Source organism: Ochotona princeps, chromosome 27 (genome assembly GCF_030435755.1).
Source record: "Ochotona princeps isolate mOchPri1 chromosome 27, mOchPri1.hap1, whole genome shotgun sequence".
NCBI lineage: Eukaryota > Metazoa > Chordata > Mammalia > Lagomorpha > Ochotonidae > Ochotona > Ochotona princeps.
Window position 1 is genome coordinate 12,161,383 of NC_080858.1, and position 20,997 is coordinate 12,182,379.

At 40.2% G+C, this 20,997-nt stretch overlaps 2 protein-coding genes across 3 annotated transcripts in view; both read right to left on the reverse strand.

Moving 5' to 3' along the window:
• Positions 1 to 20,997, reverse strand: part of LOC131478074 (solute carrier organic anion transporter family member 1B3-like) — a 39,311-nt gene that overhangs the window by 16,623 nt on the left and 1,691 nt on the right. The window contains exons 2-5 of the mRNA XM_058655661.1: positions 12,176 to 12,321; positions 6,363 to 6,504; positions 3,176 to 3,308; positions 618 to 739 (exon numbers count right to left, since the gene is read on the reverse strand). Coding sequence (XP_058511644.1) covers positions 618 to 739; positions 3,176 to 3,308; positions 6,363 to 6,504; positions 12,176 to 12,256 — 478 coding nt within the window. The 5' untranslated portion in view covers positions 12,257 to 12,321. The remainder of the gene's footprint in view (positions 1 to 617; positions 740 to 3,175; positions 3,309 to 6,362; positions 6,505 to 12,175; positions 12,322 to 20,997) is intronic.
• LOC131478073 (solute carrier organic anion transporter family member 1B3-like) overlaps positions 12,198 to 20,997 on the reverse strand; it is a 37,825-nt gene continuing 29,025 nt past the window's right edge. The window contains exon 14 of one of the 2 annotated variants that reach the window (XM_058655659.1): positions 12,198 to 12,321. In XM_058655659.1, the coding sequence (XP_058511642.1) occupies positions 12,318 to 12,321 (4 nt within the window). In that variant the 3' untranslated portion in view covers positions 12,198 to 12,317. Of the gene's footprint in view, positions 12,322 to 20,002; positions 20,410 to 20,997 lie in introns of those variants that run through there. The other variant, XM_058655658.1, reaches the window with a different exon arrangement.

Here is a 20,997-nt window from a genome sequence, read left to right on the forward strand (position 1 = left end):
TGCACCCGTGTGGGAGACCTGGAGGAGGTTCCTGGCTCCTGGCTTTGGATTGGTGCAGCACCAGCCATTGTGGTCACTTTGGGCAGTGAACCATCTCATGGAAGAGCTTCCTCTCTGTCTCTCCTCCTCTCTGTATATAAGACTTTCCAATAAAAATACATAAATTTTTAAAAAGAAAGACTTTTAAAAAGATTTATTTTTATTACAAAGGCAGAATTACAGAGAGAAGGAAAGATACAGGGAAAGATCTTCCATCCGTTGGTTCACTCCCCGAAGGCCACAAAACGCCAGAGCTGAGCAATTCTGAAGCCAGGAGCCAGGAGCTTCTTCTGGGTCTCCCATGTGGGTGCAGGGTCTCAAGGCTTTGGGACATCGTCTACTGCTTTCCCAGGCCACAAGCAGGGAGCTGCATGCGAAGTGAAGCCAGAACGCAAAGCAGCACACATATGAATCCTGCCACTTGAAGGTGGAATATTAGCGTGTTGAGACATGGTGCCAGCCCCTCAAAGGAAACATTTTAAAACGTATCAAAATTTGCTCACCTTTAACAGCACAATCAGTTTTGATATGTCATTAAATCTGGAAATGTGTGAATTCTTGTCACTTTTAAGCCTTACCTTTTCCCATTATCTCAGGTGCTGTTCCATTGAGTGATGGACTCTCATAGGCTGAGCAGGTGGAGAAGCTTGAAGTTGAGTTCTCTGATGGATTGCTATGTTCTTCCTTAGAATATCTGTAACTGCAAGAGCATGACTGTACTTAGAATTTTGCTTGGCGTACTGCATGTATTCACTCTCCCCAGAAAGAGAGGAAATGTCACCTTCCTTTGCACCACTGTGTTCTCAAACACCCAGAGTTCTCTTGGTCAATTTTCTGGCTGAAGTTTGGGAGAGAGATGGGAAAGTGAAAGTGGTTGTTCACTCAAGGAGGTGGCTGACTCTGCCCCAGGTAGTGTGGGCTTGTGCCTTGCTGTATCCCTAGGAATGCTGACATTCTGCTCAAGACTTGAGTAACTGAAACATCCTGCGTTCACTTTTTTAATTCATGCCTTTCAATTATCTTGAAAAAATGATCCTACTCTGAACTTTATTTGTGATGACATTTAACAAATTCAGGGCAGTATTTTCCAAATCAATCTATAATACATGCAAGGTTATCTACATGTTAGAACTACTCTCTCTAGATATATATCATGGACACACCAATACACACTCATTCTGTAAAAGTTTAAAAAAATTCTAGTTCACTTCAACTTGATAAGGGAGAAATTGATCATAACAACAGAGACGAAATTACAATGGATGCAAATGTTGACATCCAAAAACACTGAGGTATCCTGTAGTTTCAAGAAAAGCCTAGTGTTAATAAGCCAGGTATCTCTTTCAGCTCCCCCCAAATACATAGTATTTCATCAGTGTTGCACAAGATAGGCCGATAGAAGATAGATATAGTAGGCTTAATATCTAAGCTTCTGCATTGTGACAAAAGAAATGGGGAGGATCAGATTTGCTTAGAGATGAGCGAGTGTGTACATTAGGGAGCACTTCACAGTACTGATAGCAGAAAAGAAGGGGGGTGGGGGGAAGGAGTGTCACAGATACATGAGGCAGAAAAGTATTCAACTACGGATACACTCTATCCAAACTTATGACACAGTGTGGCCCCTTGGCAGAACTGCAACAGTAGAAGGTGGTTCTCAATAGTGGGTAATGAAGGATGAGCCTAGGGCTATAGTCACAGAGCAAACTGATAAGGTACAAGCACATATAATTGAGCTTGAGTCTTACTCCACGGGCCAGGGCCTCTGTATGATTCTGAGTACAACCAACAGCCAGAAACACATTCTGCATCACTTCCAAGATACACAAACTCACAGACAGGTATACAACCAAACAAATTTTACAGGATAATGTATATCCTCATTTGCATTCACTTTCATCTGTTCTATCTTGCTCTGTCTACTCTGTCAACGTTGTAATAATCTGAATTTGTTTAATAACTCACTAGTCCCCAGGAACCACGTCTGAAAAACCACTTCAGGAAATGGAAAATTTTAGGTAAAATGGCTAGGTTTTTGTTTTCCTGTGTATTTCAGTATACTGCTGAATGTAAGTTAGAATAGAGTTAGATTTGGATTTTAAAAAGTTAATAGTGGCAATTACGGGGAGCTGCAATACAATCAGCCTGGTGAGGGATGGTGAGCTTTGACAAAGCAGGGCTGGTGATGATCAGCTGACAGGGTTCCAGCAGATAAAGCATTCGGCATTGGACCCTTGATATTGACCTGGTTCTCCTTAGGACTAAATAAACAGTTACTGAAAAGTTAATGTGAAAATATGAGCTGCTCTGGTCACAACGATGAGTTCACTTCTGAATACTTCAACAGGACATGCCTGTGGGATGGCGGGTTGGAGACATGCGCAGGTGGGGATTACCAAGACCTTCGGTGTCAGACAGAGCCACTGAGCATCATTTGCATGAAATCTAACTTCTGACCCATTCAAGCGAGTACAAAGTATTAGTTGTTGGAAAACACTTCACATTCCTCAGCCTTTCGGCCCTGTGCTTTCTTCCTTGCTTCTTCTAACCTCCTTGTGATGTTGTATGGACCAACAGGACAGGACTTGGACGACAACAGCAAGGTTGTACAAAGCAGACCAATTCGGCAAAAAGCAGCAGACACAGCATCTTCAGATTGGCGATAGCAGCTGCCGTGAAGAATAACCTTCTCATTTACTCAGGTACTGGTATTCTCTGGTTTCTGTCATGAAAATTTGACTTTGAACAAAACTATCATGTGACATTAAGAGGAACACTAAGAGGATAGGTGACAGGACTCCCATGTTGCAATGTGTTGCCTGGGGAAGATCTACAGTGTGTGATGAAAAACAGGCAAAACCACAAATCACTAATGCTACCCACAAAATGCCGTAAGACTCTTACTGCATTTGGAGTTGTGGATATTATCTGGTTCTATTCATATCTCAAACCCATAAAAGTCAAACTGAGTAAAACAGTAGGTTTATTACAGCGTTAAGAGACACGCCATTTCTACACTTACTTGAAGAGTATTTTCTGAAAAAGGGAGAATGACACAATCTAAAGGAAACATTAAAATTTGGAACTGATTTACAAGGTAATAGTCATTGAAGTCATGGAGGTAGTTAACACTTACTAGCCCATGAAGAAATGTGGTAAAGCTGTTAAAATGCTTCCGGCTCCCATTATAAAACATCCAATTCCAATGATCTTCGGTCTGTGTAGTTTGGATCCAAAATAACTTACAAACAGAATCACAAACAAACTTCCTAGAAAGAAAACAAAATTATACTTAAATCATTCCACAAGGCAAACATTGATTGAGTACGAATATTGGGTCCTGTAGAATTAAAGCCTGCAAAATGGATGCAAATAAAATCTAGGACCTGACACAATTTCTCTAAGAACATGAAATTTAATGGAGAAGGTGAGAATTGGCTGTTAAACCATTCATTTAAAAATCATTTACTACTAAAAATAAGTAGTATGGGTTTGATAAACAACAGAAAGCCCTCAAATTATCTGGCAATATTAGTAAGGGTTTTTTTTAATAAGGCCAAATTTTCAAGAGCAATTTGTAGTTGAATGAATTGTGCTGGAATGAAGACCTGCTGAGAAAATCCTCCTGAGGTTTATCATTTCATGAATTTATTTGTTCATTGGCTAATACTTCTTTAATTTCTATCCTGTACCCTTTAGAGTGTTTAGAGCTAAAATACTTAAAAATAAACAAGTTCACCATAATCTGTTAGTTCTCTGTCTGGTTTTGGGATTAAGGTAATGTTGGCTTCATAGAATGAGTTTGGAAGGGTTGCCTCTTAAGACTGGCCCACATGAATAAAAGCACCAACGACACTTGTTGTCGAGGTTGCGGGGAAAAGGGAACCCTACTCCACTGCTGGTGGGGCTGCAGGCTGGTACAGCCTCTATGGAAATCAGTATGGAGAATATTCAAACAACTCAAATTCAACATACCGTATGATCCAGCAATAGCACTCCTAGGAATATATCCAGAACACTTGTTTTATGAGAAACCAACATGCACTCCTATGCTCATAGCAGCACAATCAGTAATTGCAAAAACATGGAAACAACCAAAATGCCCATCAACAGAGGATTGGATAAGAAAGCTATGGTTCATCTACTCCATGGAATACTACTCAGCTATTAAAAAAAACAAAATGCAGTTCTTTGTGGCCAAATGGGCCAAACTGGAAACCATAATGCTAAGGGAAATGAGCCAATCCCAAAAGGTTAAATACCACATGTTTGCCTTAATTTAAGATGATATGATGTTATGTATAACATGTTATGTTATGTATGTTATATGTTGTGTATAAACTAAAATTGAAATGTCAATGAGGTGGTCACAGAAGGTGGTTAAGAACTCGCATTTACTTTTACCATATTGGTTACTCATTACTATGTCAATTAATTCCATAACGATGTAAATTTGTGCTGATGGTATGTTGGAGCTTTCAATTGACTGGGATGATACTCTGCTAGCTCTGTCTTCAGACCAGAGAGGGTATACCTAAGAAGCCGTTGGACTTGACTGGACAATAAGATGCTGGACTCTATGTTTGGTATATGCTTGCAATGGGGGAATCTCAACTGAACTTGAGCTGTGGTTATGCAACAAGGTGGAGGAATCCACCATGGTGGGAGGGTTTGGGGAGGGATGGGGAGAACCCAAGTATCTATGTAACTGTGTCACATAATACAATGTAATTACTGAAGTTAAATAATAAATATAAAAAAAAAAAAGAAAAGCAAAAAAAAAAAAAAGAAACTGTGTCACATAATACAATGTAATTAATGAATTAAAAATAATAAATAAAAAAAGAGATACAAAGGGGAAGAAGAGCAAGCAAAGCGGTCACTTCACAACAGACTCACACTCATCAGGAGTACATACGTAACAGTAAACACATAGCAACCAAGAATTACTGGATCTTTGAGACATAAAATAACATGAAAGAAAATCACTAAAATTCATCAATGGATAAAAATACTAAAATAATCAAGATTAAAAAGAGAAAAAAATCCTTGTAAGAATCCCATCAGTGTCCCCAGGTGTGCAAGAACAAGCTGAGTGCACACACTCACAACCAGCAAGTTAAACACAGAGAATTGTTTCTTGCACAGCGTAGTGCTATGCAAAACATGTGTGACATCACACGAACCAGCAAGATTGGCATCAGAGAAGCATCATGGGCCAAGAGGGAAAACGGGACAAATTCAGAAAGTCAAAATGGGGAAAATGCACAGAAGGTGTTATGCCCATCCTGAGTTTGCTTCAGATAGGAAAAAATAAGAAAATGAGGGAAGGAAACAAGTAATGAACAAAAATTACCCTTTAGCTGACAACACCCACCTTTTTTTCTTAGCAAAAGTAATAGAAATAAAGTCTTAGATATATACCAGTAAGTTTTTAAGATCAGGCTAAAGAGGGGATGTATAGTAAGAAGTACACGGGAATCAATTTCTCAGATATGATAATGACTGTTAAGGAAACAATACACTGAGATTTTAAATGCTCTAAGTTTTTTTTTTTTTTTTTTGATTCCATACCCTGGCAAATTATCACTTGAATATGACAGTAATAAACATCTTCCCCAAAATCAAAATGTATTATGAGTTTAATTCTTTCCGGAAAGAATAATGAACTGAAGAGGTGGTCCAGGAAAACGCAAAGTGAAACTTGATGTCAAAGATCCCCAGAGTCAGAAACAAGCAAGAAGCTAATCAAACTTACAGTGATGTGTAAGTATTTGCTGTTAGACAGCAGCAACTCTTTTTTGCTTTTTAAAAATTAGTAGTACTTTTCATGATGCAATTTTGAAGGCATAGGGATTCCTTCCTTCCTGTCCTCGTCCTCTTTCCTTGCTTTCCTCTCCCAACATTTGCCACCACATTATCACAGTAATATGCTTATTCAGTAAGAGTTGTAAGTTTAACTTTCTGCAACTGAAGTGCACCATGGCATCAGAGGTATAGGCAAGGCAGAAAATCAAATATCACACTGGCATGGAATCTGTAACTGTTTCATGGGGAGTCCATATTTTATTTGTACTGAAAGCAAAACCTGAATGAATGAAGAATCATTTCTTCAATAAAAACACAGTGAACTAAATTTTAAAGTTGTTATGTTTGTAAGTATTAATTTTTTAAATTTTATATTTCATCTCAATGCTGACAACCACGGCTGTTTTCAGCAAATATCCATGGAAAAACCCACCCCTGCTGGAGAACTGGTGGTGTGGAATGTGTATCAGCAGCGTGTGGCTCAGTAAGTCTGATTATTAACATGGAAACGTTACCGATTTCAAAGCCTCCATCAATTACACCAGCAATGGAAGAGGATATGTCAAATCTCCGCTCTATCTGAGTGATGGAACTTTTCATAATGACTCCACCTAGCGCCTTACAAATGTGGCTCAGTGACAGAGCTGCCAGGAACATCTACGGCAGAGCAGAAGGGAACAGGAAAAATGGTTAATAAAGATCAAGCTCATGTGTGCTTGGAATTAGAATTGCTTTACTTCTTTACTTCAATACTTCGTGTTAAAAACTTTCATGGTAAAAATCATCATAAAAAGTCTACCCATCTTCCTCTTCCATCAATTGGGACTTCCAAGCCCTTTCCGAGCCCTTTTCACATTATCATCACTACAGGACAAAGTATTATTTCCTAATTTTGTGTCAATAGCAGCCTACTAAAGTTGTATATTTGAGTACTGTTTTATAAAAATTGATTTCTTCTTATCATTTTCCATGATATTTTAGGTGTATGGGTTCTTCCCAGCCCTGTTTTCCCCTACCACTATTCTCCCCACTAATTTTCAGTTTATTCATAAGCATATTCATATTCATATTCAGAAGCATATTCACATATTTTCCCTCAGTCTGAACTGTCTGAGACTGACTCGGTCCCTGTGCCACCAGTTAGGGTTTACATAGCATCTGTCCACCAACTGCTTGTATTGTAGAAGCTTGGTGCTGCCGTGGCAAGCCGGCAGTTCTCCCTTTGTTTCTCCCCTGACCCCAGATACAGGGGAAAAAATGATGATATTAATGTGGAAACAATGGTGCTACCCACTTTCCTGTAGCCCTTGATCTTCTGTATCCTAATCAACTTAATAAGATTATTTTAAAAAAAAAAAAGATGGCAGTTGGCGATCTTCACTAAATAGGGCTTAAAAGAAGATCATTATTCCATCTCCATTCCCATGAAGGCACTGACACAGTCTTAAGAAAATAGTTAAGGTAAGTCTGAGCAGTAGCGTGGATGTTTGGATCCCCCAGCTATGGGACCGTGGCTGTGTCTGGGTATGGACGAGGCTTGTTTGGGATATAGCATTCAACAGCCAAGAACTGGAATGGAAGAGTGCCAGTCAGGAAAGGCCACTGTTCCAGCTAGGACAGGAGGTGAACTAAGTAAGGTTGGCCCATGGACCCGCCAATGGGTGCAAGATCTGGCATTGGGAGAGAGTCTGAAGGAGGAGCTTGGCAACTCCTCTGTTGGGACCTAGTCTCTGCAGGTGAGCACAAGAACCAAGACAAGGAGCAGCCCAGAGCAGGCCAGGTAATGATACCCACAGGCTTACCTTTGGCTCAGGTCTGGGACAAACCAGGCTAGGCCAATTCATGTCATCTGTTGGCAAATATGCGAGCCAGAATGGTGTGTCGGTCATGCTGGGTAGGACCACGATACCAGCCAGTCCACACTAGACAAGGGACTTAGGGACTTGGGGGCTAGTGGGGCTGTCAGGGCTGGGTAGGCTGCAGTCCCCACCAGGGTGAGATGGAACTGGAGGCGGGCCATATTGAGCCAGACTATAGCACCTACTGGCAAGTGTCAAGATGATGCAGGCCAAACCAGACTGGGCCACAGCACCCAAACAGCACACGTGAGACCTGGGGGAGAGTGGACAAACCTAATGTGGGGCTGCAGGGGTCTACTTTACTGGGCCACTATTCCCACTGGTGAGCATGAGAGCTGGGATTGGGGGCAGACCAGGTGGGCAGGGCTACAACACCTGTTGGCCTGTATGTAAGCTGGATGGGGTACAAGCCAGGTTGGGTGGACTGCATCAATTGTCCGGCTTACGTGCATAAGCCAGAGTGGATGAGGGTTGGTTGGGCTTTGCCACAGTATCAGCTGGCAGATGCTGGCACAGGGCGAAAATTCTGTCAAACTCAACTGTAGCAACACCTGGAGGATGCAAGATCTGGGAGTGGGAGTGGGGCTAGCAGGGAAACAGTGGGCACCTCCGTGTTGGGTTAACACTTCCACTGGTGAGTATGAGAACCAGGACTGGGACAGGCATGGCTAGACAGAGAATGGTACCCACTGGCACATGTGTGGGCTGGATCGTGGGGCTGGTTGGGTTGAACTAGGCTCCAATGCCCATTGATGTGTGTAAGAGCTGAATGGGATATGGGACAGACCAGATCAGTCTGCTGTACATACTGTCAAGCATGGGAACCAGGGCAGGTGTTGGGTCTGGTGGTGGTTTTTGTGGGTCACTTTGAAGGGCTGCAGCTCTCACTGGTTTGCATGGGGGCTGAGTATATGTTGGGCATTGAATAAGTTGGACTGCAACACCCAATACTCTACATAGAAAACAGGGCTGGAGACAACTGACCCATCAATTGCAACTAACAGTGCGCACGCAGGCTGTTTGGGGTGACAGATTGTACTGGATCCTGTATTGGCATGCACACACAAGAATCAGGTCTTGGATCTCCTCAGATGAAGTTTCTTTGGGAATCCCAACTGAATTGCTGCACTCAGAACTCCAACTATGGAGGAGATTGCAGTTTCCATGGTCTGACCATGGAATGCATGTGTCAGAGCTGGGCTTTCTCAGTGGCTTAGATGGAGCAGTGGACAGCATATCCAGATACACATGGAGGATATGGCAGTACATTGGATCCTCAGAGGACACCTGTACCATAACAGAGGACAGAGGACAGAACACATGGATCAACTACCCTAGCAAAGAGTTGGCAGTGAACACCCGGGCAGACTCTAAAGTGGACTATGTCAGGCTGTGGATTCTAGAGAGATTTCATCGTGATTGTAGTGGCAAGATCAGCAACAATACAGAACTGTTCAACTATCAAAACCACTTGAGTAGGATTCTCGGAGCATGCTCTACATCGGGGATCCTGGATGGTTGGGAGGCTGGGTGTGGCTTCGCCCTTTACCTCTTCCCTCCCCATCCCTCATAAAGAACGGAAAAAGGAGAGTGTGAAAACAATGGTCTCATCTGCTTTTCTCCAGCCCTTGGCCCTTCACACCCTAATCAAACATGTAAAAATTATAAAAATATAATTTATACAATTTAAAAAAGAACACACACACACACACACCCACACAAAGAGAATAGTCAGTTCTTGAGGAAGTGAATTCATTCCCACGAGACAAATTTTTACACAAGACTTGGCCTGGCCTTCCCTCTCTCTCATCTTAGGGACCGTCCCACCTGACCCTGTTTCCCATTCTGCTTCTTTACTATGTGATGACACACCCAGGGGTGCCCTCAGCAGCCTCAGGCACAGTGCTCTTTGCACTTTCCTATTACGCAAAGCACAAGTCAAATAATCCCCCTTTCTTTACACATTATCCAATGTCAAGGATTTTGCTTTAAAAACCACAGAACAGATTAGAAAACTTCCCATACTAACAGGGGCCTCCATCACCACACCAGGCCTCAAGTGTTTGAACAACCCCTTGATACACTTTGCTTTTGCTTCTCCAGTCCTACTGTCTCACCTCAACAAGCCAAGTAAATAAACCCTTACTCTGTATCTTCCTGTTGCACTCCTAGTAATGACTCGCTTCAAGTTTAGTAATATCCTATCTTCTGAAAGACTTATAAGACCCACAGTCATTGGTCCTCGCTGTAACTCCTTTCCTACCATGTTCTCTGTTACCTTTCTACTTTGATACTGTGCCAACTTGTTATGCGAATTCATTTCCTGGCGCACTATCCTTCCTGTTCAATCTTCCACATCCCATCGGCATATTACGCTACCACAGATTCCCTACTGCTACGTTTCTATCATTGACTCCCTCATGTTGAGGTTCTGTCACTGTAGTTCCGTGACTTTAGACACTCTATAATTGCAGCAGTCTCCGCTCATATTACAGTTTTCTGTGGGTTCACTGTATTTATTTACTAGAATATAATGTCACCAGGGCAATGAGTTGTTTATTGATTGCAAAATCCCCAGGGGAAAGGAGGGGCAGGCAGCTCTCCCTGGTCCCTCCTCCAGGGGCAGAGGTCACTGGTTTTGAGTGATGATTATAAATTTGGGAAGACACACAGACAGACCAATTCCATGAAACCTGATTGGCTGAGAACAAAATCTGAGGAAAAGGCAGTGCAAAATAACCATCTTCTATTATGTGTTTCCAATGTATTCCTTGTGAGCACTCTGACACATTCCTCCCTGCTGTGTCTGCATGTGCAAGTCAGTTCCAACATGTGTGCACACTTGCTTGATCCTGAATGGTGTGATCTCAAGGTGGAGTTTAGATGTATGGAATAAGGGAGAGTGTTAAAGAATCCACTCAGGAATTCCCGCTGACCTGATCACCTGGAAAACACTAGCCTTCTTTTGTTTCCTTGGTCTTTATCGGGCTGCACGGAGCATGCTTTATGCACACTGCCCATGTCCTAACCCGTAGCTTCTCTTCCACATGTTAACAAGGAGCACTCGGAAAGCCTGCCTTTCTTCAGCCAGTCTGTCCTTCTGCATGAACCTGTGGGTGAAATCTCTGTGACACTCACTGTTACTCCCTAAATATAACATCTAATTCAACTGTATTAATCAATACCTTTTCCCTGTAACTGATATTCTGCTTAAATATTATTCAAACGTTTCATCAGAGAAGACTTGACCAGTAATTTCTAAAAACAAACTTCATGTTCCCTGGCCAAAACAAAGAGGCGTGTCTATACAACATTTCTGGGACTGAGTTAGAATTCCATGTGTATATTGAGTTAAATAAGGCTGACTACAACTGTTATCTAAAAACAAACTGAAACACTGGTTTGAAAAAAGGTGAGTATGACTGACTTCGTGATTCCCTCAAGGCTTCTCCATGGCAAGGTTTAAATGTTTCAGTGGGTTCGAGGGTTTTGGATTTACAAGGCACAGGACAGGTCTTGGTTATATCACCTAATGCTTTTTTGAAGGTATCAGAGGACTCCTGGCACTGTCAGGTTAAGCCGATACCTATGACATCAGCACCCCATAGATCTACTTCTGATCCATCTCTCTGCCAACATGCTTGGGCAAGTAGAAGATGGCCCAAGTCCTGAGCCACTCCATCTCTGTGGGAGACTCAGAAGAAGCTCCTGGCACCAGCTAAGACCCTGGCTCACCCTCAAACACTGCAATCGTGCTGGGGAGTGAACCAGTGGATCTAAGATATTCTCTCCTTTTGCTCTTCCTCTCCTCTCCTCTGGCTTTGTGGAACTTCATCAAATACATAAATCCTTTTTTTTACAATTCCAAAATCATTTAATGCACACCTAGTTTTGTGATAAAAGCAAAAGGCAGAATTATTTTTGATCATTTATAAATATAAAGGTTACATGGTTTTTCTAAGTCATCAAGTAAGTGTATAGACCCATGTTTTTGATCATTCCAGACCTCTTATACCTCAGCTCTTGTTACTTAGGTATCAAAATTTTTTTTTTTAAATTTCTCTAAGGAAAAATATGTAAATAGCTCAGGGTTAAAAAGGTTTCATTTTTAACAATTTTTACCAGACATTAATCTTCAAGCATTAGAGGTTAATTGTAAAAGATTTTTCACCTAATATTCATTTTAATCACATTTAACAACACTTCTAAGCCATCAAGACTCAAAGATGCCAAAATATTTGTAGATTTTGGAATAAACTGTTAAAATATTATAAATATTACTGCATAAACACCATGATCACATTCCAAGACTAATTTAAAACCAAGTGAATCATTTCTGTTCATTTTAATGTCTGCTTAGACTGACAATTCTAATGCAACATGCGTTCTTTCTAACATTGGCTGACTTCATATCTGTAACAACTTCCCCATTCATTTGTTTTAGTTTGGAATCATGAAACTTATTCTACCTTGAATGCATCGCAGAATCTTCCTCTCTGTTTCTTTGAAGGTTTTGCCTCTGTTGCGGTAGTGGGTTGATTTTGGTCCATGATGGAAATGAAGAAACGATGGGAATATTTCCAGTTGCTGTTGATGCTTGATGAGAAGGGATCACCTGTGCAGGGAGCAAAAGGATCACTTAGTTCCTGTTCATCACACACACTTTGGAGATGAGAAACGCTACCAGGTCATCATCACTAGTCACTAACATGCATTCAGGGTCCATGGGTCCCGGCACTGGGCAAGGGGAAGGCTGAACACAAAGGGAGGAAAGAAACATGCACACACCTCCCAGCCTCGGGAAGAGAAATGTCTGTGGGGAAACGGAGTCAAGCAAGTGAGAGACTCTGCCAAAGGGCTCTTAAAAATGCTCACAGAAAACTCATAGTAAGGAGAAAAATCAGGCGCAGGCTTTCAAGTTTTGGCACCAAAATAAACAGTTCATTTCATTTATATTTCCCATTATTCTATTTTTTTGACATGCTCTCTTAGGATCATGGTCTAGATTATATGAATAAGCCATTTTCATGATAGAAATTAAGATTTGTATACTTTATACATGTCTACAAAGTAATATTTACAAAAGTATGTACATGTTTAATTTATCGTTATAGTTTTTGCAATATGCCCTGAAAACAGAGCATACCTGAAGTAAGTGGAAAACAATGTGCTAAGTGGTAACTAGAATGGTCCGGCACGGTTGCATGCAGAGGGCAGCTGTGGAGTGAGGCTCAGCAAGCAGGTCGAGTATGAATCTCATCTGCTTTACAGTAGAATGTCAGTGTCACAGCACAAGGCATGACAATTTCTACAACAAAGTCCTTATCAATAGTCCTATTAAAGTGATATTCATACAAAAAGCACAGATTCAATGTAGTGTTTTGACAACAATTCTTCATCTGTATTGCACCTCCCTGATTTCCTTTTCTTTTCCTTTTCCTCTCTCCCTCCCTCCTTCCTTCCTGATATATGCTGTAACATTTACTATGGACATTGGAAAATGTTGTGTTAAGCAAAAATAAGCTAGTTCCAAAAGACCAGTAATAGATGATTCCATTTGTATAAAATATCCAGCAAAGCAGAACTGTAAGTACAGAAAACAGATAAGCAGCTGTTCAGCATAGGGGATGTTTATCTGGCTTCTGGTACAGCTTTCTGGGGAGCAGCATGTGATGTCCTTGGGTTCCTGCCACCCATATTGGGCACCTGGAAAGAAGTCAGTGCTCTGGCAGGAATTTGGAGAGTGACCCAATGGTTGCAAGATCTCTCTTCTCCTTGGCTCTGTTTCAAATAAATATTTTTTTTAAAAAAATTAAATACAGATAAAGATAATACACTTTCTAAAAGTCGGTGAAGATTTTGCTGTAAAAAGTGAACTAAGGAAAAAATTGGGCATTAATCTATCAATTAGGGACTTAATGACTATCTGAGTTATAATTTCTCTTACTGTTTGTACACTGTAAAAGTTTCACTTGCAAATACATGATCACATATAAATAAATAAATGGCCCACTAACAAATGTTCTAACATAAAATCATTAAATACAATCTAAGTTGTTACCAATATGGGATAAATATGTTATAGACAGTGGGGGACTCTAATTATAGAAAACTAAAGAGGTCCTAATTAATAGAAAATTAAGTACATTCAACCAGACAAAAAAGTATAAAGCATCGCTCATGGTAAGTGGCTATGTTAAAAAGAATTTGTTTAATTAAAATTGGCATCATATTTCTAAAAATGTCCATTGAAGTCCAACGGTAATACATGTTTGTGCTATTGACACGTTTCAGAGAAGTAGTACAATTTGGTAATAAGCATCTAACCAGGGTTTTTCAGACCCATTTCAGACCCATTTTCTTCAAAGTTTCATGTGTATAGAATATAAGAGGGAAAGAAATTCAAACTTCATTTTTAAGAGCTATGGGTTTCCCTCTCTACCTACAATGCCAGATTCACTTAAATGGCTGAATGATGGACTACACTATTAGAACAATATAGGCGAAAACAGCTGGGAGGGAGAGGGGATTGGGAAGAGTGGAAGGGGAAATCCCTGAGCCTAAGGAGCTGTATCATGAAAAAATAATTTTTTTAAAAAGCTATCAGTTCCTATCATCTATCTCAAAGAGTGCATAAACCTGAGGATAATCTATTTATAGAACGGATGTTCATCAGAAGTTGGAGGCTGAGGACACAAGCTTATGGAAAACACAAATAAAAATGGACATTTTGGCCAGCTAACAAAACTTTGTTTTTAAAATTTGTGCAGATTTCCTGCAGAGAAAAAGTGCTCAACAGAGAATTTCAAAGGTTTTAAAGGTTCCTACCTGGACTTAGACTCCTCCAGCTACTGCAACAAGTCCATACTTTATCTGTTGCCAGTCCCTCTTTAAATAATTTGGTGGCTTTTGGTTGATGGGTTCAATGATCATTAACCATCTCATTAGTTCACTGCCCCAAGCAAATAGAAGAAATGTACTAAGCTGATGCCAGGGGTTCAAAATGACACAAACCAGGCCTATATTTTAAGGGTTATTTGCTAGCAGTCTATCCATCTTTTACTCTTAGAGTTCTTTATTTATAGACACATTGAGCTTGTGATAATAACTTGAAAGCATTAAAATCTCAAAAAAAAAAAGAAAAGAAAAAATAAAGGAAGGAGAGAAGGAGGAAAATTATCCTTGGGAATCATATTAAATTCATAAGGTCTGTTCTTCATATTGGTAAGTTAAAACATAATAACTTTTGGAACAACTTACAGTTCATCAGAATTTAAACATATTTTAAATCTATGTTCAAAAACTTTCATTTCAGACAATAACATGTATTTATTCAGTTAAGTTGATTCAAGATATTTTCTTTAGAAATACAAATGCAACAGATGGTCCAAAGTGTCTAAAACATTTCCAACTGAAAATGACTCAAAGACATATTAAAAAGTATCTACAGGGAGAATCAGGATGGCAGCATAGGGTAGGAACATGTTTAAATGGATGGGGAAACATTACCCAGTGTGAAGCAGAGAGTGCACATTCTAGGAAACAGGAGAAAACAGAACAGCAGCAACAGAGGGATGCCTGGAGATGGACAGACACAGCAACGCAGCAGGTACAATGGTGTGGCGTTGCAGTGACCAATACCCCAGCAGCATTCAGTGAATGGTGATCTGAATTGCAGTGGCAGTGGGAACTCCACCAGCAACAAGGTGGGAAGGGACATTCACCGGGAGCTCAGGAGGAGAACCCAAAGAACTGCCCATCCTGCTGGCCTGTTTGATTTGATCAGGAGCAGAGACAGTGTGGCAGGTGCAAGACAGTCAGTACAGGAATAGGGTGGATTGTACAGCCCAGGATGCCCCCTAGAGCTGAATTAGGCATCATTTTGTGTAAGGAGGCAAAGGCTATGGGACAGGACTGCACAAGCACTGAGATGGGAGTGGACTCATTTTGGGCTCAGTGAACTGTAACAGGTTCTACCCGAGTCAGCTCCAGATGGCCCTCAGACCTGATGGCCAGCAGAACTCTAGTAGTGGCACATCAGGTGCAGTTTTGTACAGTGTGGCAAAGGCTTTGAGACTGCAGGGACAACAGTGAGCTGCGCATGCTCTAAGTTGGGAGCAACTCAGCTCAGTGCACTGCACTGGTCCTACAGGAAAATAACACCAACTATGGCACCATATGGGTCAAAATAGGTCCGTGTAGACATCAGGTCTAACGGCCAACAGGTTCTGGCAAGATCAGCACCACCAACAACCTAGCTATATAAGACACTTGGTGTCCCCATAATCCTGGGACCTTCTTCAATCAGAAGTGGGAGAAAGGTTGTGCAGACAATGGGGCAGCCTCAGCATGGTATCACAGGAGGTGGAGACTGGTGAGCCAGGAGCTAGAGACATGGAGACCATGGTGGAAATTTAACATGAGAACCCAGATCTGGTACTTGATGGAGGGAGTGGCACAAGTGACCACAAACAAAGAAATGTGTACCAACTACAATGAGTAAAATTGAACTGTAGACCTGGGGTGACAGAGCTTAGAAACCTGTCCCAAGGAGAAAAATCTGCTAACCAGAAGTACAGTGACCAAGAGCAAAAAAGAGACAAAGGCACAATGAATATTACTCAAGACTCCCCTGCAAAGGAGCAAAGACCCTTGCTGAATTCAGAGTTCACTGAGGAAGACATTAAGAAAATGGGGGATATAGAATTCAAAACACTTGTTATTAAGCTTCTTATCAACAATGAGAAGCACATAAATCAGGCATTCAAGGAATTTAAGGAATATGTCACACTGGAAATGAATTAAATGAAAGTTGACATTTCAGAAATGACGTATACAGTGGAGCAAATTAAAAGTATAACATGTTATGTTATGAATGTTATATGTTGTGTATAAACTAAAAGTGAAATGTAAGTGAGGTGGTCACAGAAGGTGGCTAGGAACTCGCATTTACTTTTAACATATTGGTTACTCATTACTATGTCAATTAATTCCATAATGATGTAAATTTTTGCTGATGGTATGTTGGAGCTTTCAATTGACTGGGATGATACTCTGCTGGCTCTGTCTTCAGACCAGAGAGGGTATACCTAAGAAGCCATTGAACTTGACTGGACAATAAGATGCTGGACTCTATGTTTGGTATATGCTTGTAATGGGGGAATCTCAACTGAACTTGAGCTGTGGTTATGCAACAAGGTGGAGGAATCCACCCTGGTGGTAGGGTTTGGGGAGGGGTGGGGAGAACCCAAGTACCTATGTAACTGTGTCACATAATACAATGTAATTAATGAAGTAAAAATAATTTTAAAAAATTGGAAAAAAAAAACCTCAGCAATCTCTCAAAAAAAAAAAAAATACAGTGGATAGTCTCCAAAACAGAATGAAGGAGGCAGAATAAAGAATCTCAAAATAGAAGATATTTCCTGTCACCAGAGGGAAACAACCAAAAAGCTGGAAGCAGAAAGAAAGCTGGGTCAAGCTAAAAGAAGTATTCAAGAAATGAAAGAAACTATTAAAAGGTCAAATATAAGAGTTATGGAGTCCCAGAAGGTGCAGAGAGAGGCTGGGATTAGAGGTGTATTTAATGAAATAATAAGGGAAAATTTCCCTAGTCTAGTGAAAGAACTGGGAAACAATGTCCAGGAGGGGCACAGAACTCCCAGCAGAGCTGACCAGCTGCCATCTTAACCCGACACATGATAATCAAGCTCTCTTCAATTGAACATAAGGAAAAGATCCTTAAATGTGCACGTGAAAAAAAATCAATTGACATATAAAGGAATGCCAATTAAACTCACAGGAGACCTCTCACAGGAAACTCTACAGTTAAGAAGAGAATGGAGTGACATAGTCCAGATTCTAAAAGGAAAAACTTGTTAGCCCAGGATAACATTCCCAGCAAAGCTTTCCTTTGTCTTTGAAAATGAAACACAATTCTTCCACAGTCAAGAAAAGTCAAAAGAATTCGCCTCTTTCAAACCTGCCCTACAAAGGATACTTCAAGATGTTCTCTTGGAAGACAAAAGGAATAGTACCCACCAAAACCAAAGGTAAACATGAAGCACATCCCAGTACAATGACAGCAGAAGACTAAATCAATAAACAACCCATTGCTAAAATCACAGGACCAAAGTACCACCCATACATATTAGCCCTGAATGGAAATAGCTTAAGTTCATTCAAACGTCATAGACTAGTAGACTGGATTAAAAAACAAAACCCATCTATTTGTTGTCTAGAAGAGACATATTTCACCAACAAAAACCAGTGGAAAGTATATCTCATGGATTTTGATGTTTTTGTTTTTGTTAGTTTCATCTCTTCAAAACAGTTTCTTCTGATTAAATTATTCCATGACTCATAGATCATACAGTAGCATCATTTTCTTCAAGAAGGTTCTTGATTTTCTTTTTCATTTCTTCAGTGACACATTAGTCACTCAGTAGCATGTTATTAAATTTCATGGTGTTAATTTTGTTGTTGTTGATTCTGTTTTGTGGCTTTTCATTTAAGGGGATGTATAGTAACTGTGTAATAGGCATAGCATATCTAGCAGCATGTTGTTTAACTTCATGGCATTGTAAACGTCTATTTTTCTTCCTGGTGTTTTGTATTGACTTTTCATTTTAGGGGATGTATAGTATCTGTGTAAGGGAGACCGTCATGTCCAGATGTGAGGATACTACACAGTATGCATTTCTACTTCCAAAGATGGACTCCCACTGGAACTGTTTAGTGTATCTTGACAACAGGACACTGACTCTCTGCATTGTCCATGCCTGCAATGATGGACATATGACTGTTCATGAATACCTATACTGTAGTAATGATAATATAGGGGAACCCAGTGAGGGTGGAGGGAATTGGGGAGGGGATAAGGGAAATCCCTGGATCTATGGAACTGCATCCATCATACATTTATAATAAAATAAAAAAGAAATAAAAAGTATCTACAGCCTATGTCAGTATTTATAAAATAAAAGACACTGTGATTTTTACATTCGCAATGCCCTAACGGGTTGTGGACCAGCACTGATCTCCATGGAACAGCCAAATAAGTCATTGCTTGCTCTTCTGGTGTTAGCTCCTTTCAATGTTAGCTTTTCCAGTTTGCCACCACAAACCAGAGACAGCAGACACAGCAAGCCATGAAGTGGGACTACAATATTTATTAATATTAAAAGTATCACAATTTTGATGTTGTCTAAAAATCTTTTAATCAGTGAGATTTAAAATGCTAGTGTTTAGCATCCATTACAATGCAACATTCATCTATTTGTACTCATTCAGTTTACTTCTGATTCTGGTTGTAGAAAGAGAAAAGGTTTTGTGCACCCACAAATAAAACACCAAGTCATGACTGTTGATAAATTGTTCCACAGGTTTCATTTCTCCCAGAAAACATGCATGTGGAACGGAAACACATCTTTTAAATATCTTGATTCCTCAAATTCAGTTCATCTTCATGAATTTCCGTAGCTCTCTTAGAAAAGTGATGTGTTTTATAATGTGTTGACTGATGGTTACAGCATCATCATTTGGAACATCTGTGTTTCTTCAGCAGTATTTTAATGGAATGTTTGAAGAAGATGCATCCAAGTTAGTAATCAACAAAATATCAAGGACCAGTTGACAAATCCTCTGAAAGAAGTGACTTCAAGTGAATAAGCCATTATCATAGTTGCGTCAATTCTACATCAGGCTCCACTTCAGGTTTCAGGAACACAGACAAACCAAACATTTATTTTTCGTTGTTTTGTTTTGCTAAAGACTCTTCTTTCTGATGACACTTGCATATGTAGGCTACTAATTTCTCTCCTACTTTCTCACTTGTACTCATTTTCAACTCACAGTTCCACTAAGAACTGCAATTCCCTGAGCCAATAGTAGTTCTGCTTGAACGACAACTAATCAAGTTCTCACTTTACATGTGTATGTGTACAAATATTACCTACAACCATAGTCATATCCACAGAAGAAATACATCCATTTTAAGAGATTCATTTATTTATTTGAAAGCAAAGAGAAAGAGACAGAGGAAAATTTCCATCCAGTGATTCACTCTCCAAATGGCTGCTCTAGCCACAGATGGACCAGGCAGAGGCTGGATTCAAAAACAGCATCCTGGTCTCCCACAGGAATGAGAGGGGCCCAAGTGCTCAGGCCGTCTTCCACTGACTTCTCAGGTGCATTTCCAAGAATCAGAGGTGGAGGCAAAGCTGCATTCAGAGAAGCATGCCCAAGGAGGATGCCATGGCACCAGTGGCGGCTTAACCTCCCACACCACAGTGCCAGCCCCTGTTGTCTTCAATTTAGAATTTCTTTCATTATAATTGAATGGGCTCATTCATTGTTATTCATTGTTCTATCAACTGTAAAAGTGGTAGAATTCTCCATGAAGGACCAGGAACTGCTTGAAAATGACATCTTGGTGTGTCACCATTATGTTGAGCGGAACTGCAGCAGAAGGGTTCCTTTGGTCGTCCCTTAAATATGTGCCTCGCCGTCTGCTCCAGCAGAAGGTACGGAATGCCCATTGCTGCTTAAGGATTCTAAGTTTGCATCATCCAAAGTATTCTTTCCATTTTCTACTGAATAGGTCTTTTTTCCTTTAAATTTTTTCTTCATGACAGAAATGAGCACAACGTATAAAATAAGTGCTAGGGATTTTAAGAATGCAGACAAGCCCAGAAATCTGTTTCTGTGAGAAGAGATTTTTGAAAAAAAAAAAAACAGTAGATGATCATTTTGAATTCTGTTGCATATTTACAATGTCTCCAGCACAAATGTAAAATCAAACAAAACAGAAGTATAAATCAAAAGCAATAAGGTAATCATTGCTTTTAAATTTGTTTTGAATTAATTTGAAAGGTTTATGAAAGCTTGGAAATTCCTCAACTCCAGTTGGTCAGCGTTCCTCACACAGGAGGAAGAATACTCATCTCCAACTCCCTCAAGCCTTCCTATCCAGTTCACCAGGTGGGACAGGAACTGAGAAATCTGCTTAAAATTCATAACCAAGAGGCCCAGTGTAAAAGACAGAGGACTGATCCTTCTGCACTTTCTACCACACACTATAAAAGCTTTCTTAGAGTAATTCCTTTTACCTAATTCATTATTTCTAGCTACCAAGAAAAAGTTACAAGCCATAGAAAAAAACCATAATTTAAAACATAATTGCAGAGAATAAGCAAGCCTCAAAACTTGAGTTAGGACATATCACAGAAGTTGACATGATCAGAATGGAAATGTAACTGTTATGAACATGCTACGGAGTGAATGGACCAAG